This window comes from Nelumbo lutea, chromosome 4 (assembly GCF_056320005.1).
Source record: "Nelumbo lutea isolate HS-2025 chromosome 4, American lotus-T2T, whole genome shotgun sequence".
Taxonomy (NCBI): Eukaryota; Viridiplantae; Streptophyta; class Magnoliopsida; order Proteales; family Nelumbonaceae; genus Nelumbo; species Nelumbo lutea.
Window position 1 is genome coordinate 23672482 of NC_142687.1, and position 5274 is coordinate 23677755.

General features: G+C 40.5%; 1 protein-coding gene across 1 annotated transcript; it reads right to left on the reverse strand.

The window, feature by feature from the left end:
- Window positions 1–1838: 1838 nt before the first annotated feature.
- LOC148854633 (zinc finger protein CONSTANS-LIKE 2-like) lies at window positions 1839–4559 on the reverse strand. The gene is made up of 2 exons (XM_088941848.1): window positions 3362–4559; window positions 1839–2434 (listed from the first exon to the last, which is right to left on the reverse strand). The coding sequence occupies exons 1-2, from the start codon at window positions 4100–4102 to the stop codon at window positions 2078–2080; spliced, it is 1098 nt and encodes a 365-aa protein (XP_088797974.1). The 5' UTR covers window positions 4103–4559; the 3' UTR covers window positions 1839–2077.
- Window positions 4560–5274: the final 715 nt, after the last annotated feature.

Here is a 5274-nt window from a genome sequence, read left to right on the forward strand (position 1 = left end):
CAATGAGCTTTTTCTTCCCTTTTTTATAATTTTTTACCCCAAATTCAATACTATTTGTAGTGCAATTCATCGAGAAAAACAATAATTCTAAGAGAAATGGACACAATGTGGATGTCTAAGTTCTCACGCAATATAGAACTAGCCTAGCCAGAGGCCCAGACCCAGAGGGATTTTTTTTTCTCTTTTCCAATAAAAGTGACAACATGCTTTATTAATCAACTTTCTGCCAGCGTCAGTAAAGTGATGAAACATGCCACTTGGCATTATCCACGTGTCGCATCTTTGAGGTCCTAGTATAACAGTGAAGACCAACCGAGTGGTGACTCAGTTGACTCAGTTGATACATTAGTTGGGTTGTCCCGGTCGAAATGCGAATTTTGAGTCCTAACAGCTTCCACCGACTTTGAAGAGTTATTTGTTGTTGATGTACTGTGCTGTGGCAAAAAATGAAAAAAAAAAAAAAATTACGACCCCTATGGGGTTCAGGCGTACAATTCAATATCAATAAAAAAATATAACAGTGAAGGCCTTCTTATATGAATCCAGATTTGCTCCTGATAGAGTGCACCTCGCACCACTCTCACAGTGCTTTCAGCTGTTGAAGGATAGAATGAGATTTTGGTTATTGGGTTTGTGTTATTGGGTCTGCATTGGACACGTAAAACTAGAGGAAATAAGACAAAAGTAGAAGGAAGATAAGTGTGAGAGTGAAAGGATAGAATCATAAAATTAAGGGGGCATTTTTTTTTTCAGATTTTGAAAGGGGGAAAGTTGGTAAATGGGATTTTGGTTCCCATTGACCAAGAATTTCATGTTCTTTTTTTTTTCAGATTTATATGGAGACCAAGGAAAGTTTATTTTCTTGGGTGTTAAGTGATATTCGTCTCCTACGTGGGTAAATAACTTTCCCACCTAGGAGAAAAGTTGCCAACACTTGAATGAGATAAAAATGCCATTTTTAGTAATGGATTTTTATGGTTAAAATGGTCATTGCCTTATTTACATGATAAATAAAAGAACATGAATAAATACACTTACCCAGATAAGTGTTTCCCATGAAAAGCTTACCCAAGTAACTGCATTTATCTGAATAAGTAACTTTTCAAAAAGCAAACAAGGCCTAAGAGTCTAATTAAAAATATACATCAGAAAATTGGGTTGAAGGGTTTCAACTTTCAAGTTTCAACTCGGGAGGAGCTTCTTTAGTAATGTTTATTGTTTATTTATTAAAATATTTGCAAAAGGATGCTTTTGAAACTTAAATTTCTTGGTTGATGAACTAACTAGTCATGGGTTGGGATTCTGATATCTTTACGTTTAGATAAAAATATTAAATATGGAATGGTCTATAAAGTCAAACAATTTTTTCCATTGAGATTTAATTTGAATGAGTTCAACTACAATACAGAAGTTTGCATGATAGAAGATTACTATATACCACCACCATCTCACTATTATATTTGCAGACTTTCTAATATCTTAATAGAAGGTTGCTATATATGAACTGAACCCAAGCTGCAGGGATAATCTAATGGTCTATAAATGTCACTGAAATCCTAGCTGCAAGCTTGCAGATGTCTGTGTCACACCTACCGTGGGTCAGGAATCACCAATTCTTTCACACGCCCTTTGGACCTAGCTTTTATATATATATATATATTATAGTTAAGATGCTAAGGTAATGAAATGACCACTGAGAGTGGTTAATAATTGGTGAAGTTTGTAAGCACCTATTCTCATCCAATTGGTGAAAAGTGCAGTGAATTTTCTTAAACAAGTATAGTGTTCCCTTCAAACAAAACTTCAATGGCTTCAAAAAAAAAAAAAAAACTTCAAAATTGGCATGATAATGAGAAGGAATAAATAGATGCAGAAGCTACAATTACAAGTTCTGACGTTATTATGTATTTACAGGGGGGAAGAGAAAAAAAAAAAAAAGAGAACCTGCAAGTTAACATGCATGATTCTCTTCAAGTCAAACTGCTTGCCATAATATAGTAATGGTGATAATACAGACAGATCGTACTTCTCTCACACCCAGATGGTGTGATCCTCTTTCTTCTTTTCCCCTTTTGAGTTAGAATGATGGGACAACACCATAACCACTTTCTGCAAGTACAGTGGTGGAGAACATCTGTTCCACTTCAACTTCCACATCTGTTCTCTTAGCAAACCGCCCTTTGATGCGAGGTCTGGTCTCTGCATAGGCCTTCCTAGAGGCATACCTTATTGTCTTCTCGAACTTCCTAGTTTTTCGCTTCTCTCTGTATCTAAGGACTTTGGCCTCTCTGTCCATGGGAATGAACTGTGGAGGCATTGCAAGAGGGCTAGAGAAGAGGTCAATCGTTCCTTTGGGTGGTCTGGAGTGGGAGTTGGATATGTCATTCATCATAGCATCTGGTACCACACTGGCATCCATTGATAACAAGGAGACCTGATTGTAAAATTACACAGAAAACCCAAAAAACTCAAGCTGAGAATAGTAGAAATATCATTTGGAATGAGAACTATCATAAGCATTGAGATGTACTGGCCTACTGGGCATGGTACAGTTACAGTATGATGAGTGACATTAATTTTTAACAATCAGATGGAGAACCCATGATTATTGACAACTTCTAAAAGAAACAAATAACCAAACGTCATAAACTTGTAAGGACTTGCTGCATTTATTGCATGGAACTACATATAGAAGATTAGCCGACCCCATATAATTGGAAAAAAAGGCTTGGATGATGATGAACTACATACAGAAGATCTAACAGTAACTTTGTATTTAATGGGAAATAGAAAAGCAAAGAACAGAGAGAAACCCATGATAGTACCTTTCTCAAGCACTGCAAATAGGATAAACAAAGTTAAAGATCTAAGGCTACGTTTGTTCTGTTAGAAAATAAGAGAAACAGAAAGTTAAGGGAAAGTTCTTATCAGATTTTGTGAAATTCCTTGATAACTTTCCCTCAACTTTCTGTTTCCCTCTTATTATCTATCAAACCAAAACAGCCTAAGAGAAACATTTTCCCTTTGCCTTTAGGGTGAAGAAGGCCATAATTAATATACAGAATGCAGACTTTAAGTCCAGAGCTAACCATTCAAGCTAAATAGGAATAGAAGACCATAGGAAAGTAATTAAGCAGAACTATGAATGCAGATTTCAACAACAAAATTTAGAAACCATTAACAGAAAAGACCATAGGAAATTAATTGGACCACATATTCCTACCCCAGAAGAGAAAAATAAAAACCAACAAGTAACTATAGGCCCAAATAGCTGGAACTCAAGCAATTGAAGATTTCCATGGAAAAACTAATGGAACAGGAGAAGAGAGCCTTGTTTTGTTTATAAAAAGGAAGGACCTACACTGTGACTATAACTGAATCCAGGTTTTGAAGCATCGTAATCCATGTCCAGGTGAAGATTTTGTTGCTGTTGCTCCTCCTTCACTGCCATGCACTGAACTGGCACAACGCTGTCACTCCCATCATTCTTATGCTGAACGTTGTAATGCTGCTGCTGATTGTACTGATTGTCAGTACAAGAACTATAGTCCACAAGATCGAGGTACTCATCAACCTCCCCACCTAACAAGAACCCATTGTTGTTCTGGTTGTTGTCATTCTTACCAGGGTTGAGCAACAGCCAAGATGCTGTTTCATCTTCATCTTCTTCATCTATGTCCTCGTCTCCTTCTTGGGTCATGAACCCATCCTCTATATTGATATCAGGCCTCACACGCCTACCGGGGTTTGTAGGTGAAGGGCCATACAAACATCCAGCGATGGGGAGGATGGGGACCCGGTGGTGGCGCCGGGCAAGCGGGTTGGCCGAGTGTATGTCGGCATCACAGGTGGTGCAGAGGGCGGCAGCGTCGGCCTTGCAGGTAAAAGCTGCAGGAGCTCGCTCGCAAGCCTCGCAGACCCACACGCGCTCGTGCCGCGAGGCCACCTGGTTGACTGCGTGGATGCGTGCGTCACACCCGGCGCATAGATACGCGGAGTCCGCCCGACAGAAGACTGCGCAGGCTGCAGAGCGACAGGAGTCGCACATCCGCGCCCATCCGCCTCTGCTTCCGCCGGAACTCCCCTCTTCCTTCAGCATCATTCTTTTTTTCTCAGAATTCCTTCTTTATTCTCTCTGTCTCTCTCTCTCTCTCTCTCTCCCTCTATCTGGCTCTGCTCTTCACATTAGAGACTAGAGAGTCGTGTGTGTGAGTTGTAAGTGATGAGGGGGGGTTTAACTGTAAGCATAAGCAAGCGGGAGCTGAGTGGTTGGCTGTGCTCTCGAGTGGGGGGGCCCGTTATCTTGTGGTTGGCTGTGCTCTCGAGTGGGGGGGCCAAGGAGCTGAGTGGAGGTTCCTGGGACCCACACGTGGTTGCGGCACTCTTTGGCCAATGGGAATCATTTATGTCAATGTTGGAGAGAGAGAGAGAGAGTTGCATGTGCCAGCTATCTGCCATGTGCTTGAGACTTGGCTCATCTGACTCCGGACATGCTGGAAACTCTCTCCCATCTCTCATCCGTGTCCCAGAGTCCGAGTTGAGACATATACTTCATTGTCACATTATGTGCAAGTCGGTACCCGATTTGAAGAATTCACACTGAATTGGGTTCGAGTTTCCGGGTCGGGTCCATTCAAATTTTAATGGTTAAAACCCAACCCGACTTACATCATTTGTAGCCCTAACAGCAATGGAAGAGATCAACCAAGAAAGACAAACCTGGGCCATGAATTCCAAGAGGAAATGGTTTTAGAAATGCTCCCTTGGCCATTTGGCCATTGTTGGTTGGTCATGCAGTCAGAGACCTACTAAAAAAAGGATTGAGAGCGCCCAGACATTGGTGGTGGGCTCTTCACAGTTCTCACACTTGACAAAAAATATCAGAATTCAGAAATGAAAAGAGAAGAAGATGACTTCCATTAAGGGGTTTCTTGTTTTTAGCTTGTATCTCTTTTTTCTCTCCCCCTTTATAATTAGGCCCACGAGTAATATCGTGTTGGTTGTTGAGTTCCCATGTGATGATAAAATTGATTATTGGCCTTCTGTCTTGTTGATGGATTGTAATTAGATGAAATCAAACTTCATCTTTAGGCTGGAAGTGACTAATGAGCAGTTCAATTGGTTGACATAAATCATAAATGGACCAACTCTTCACGACAGCAAACTGCAAGAGGTAACATAGAAAAGGATTTTGATTTAATGAAGGGACCCCATCTCCATGAAAATCTACTCAACACCACAAGTCCACAGCCCAGTCCAGCTTATGGTCGCATT

What these genes read in the sequence shown, in the direction of transcription:
- LOC148854633 (XM_088941848.1), bottom strand. Translation starts at nt 4,102, where the DNA reads ATGATGCTGAAGGAAGAGGGGAGTTCCGGCGGAAGCAGAGGCGGATGG. An exon ending in GATTCAGTTATAGTCACAGT is followed by an intron (nt 2,435 to 3,361) that starts GTAGGTCCTTCC and finishes TTTTACAATCAG; the next exon opens with GTCTCCTTGTTATCAATGGA.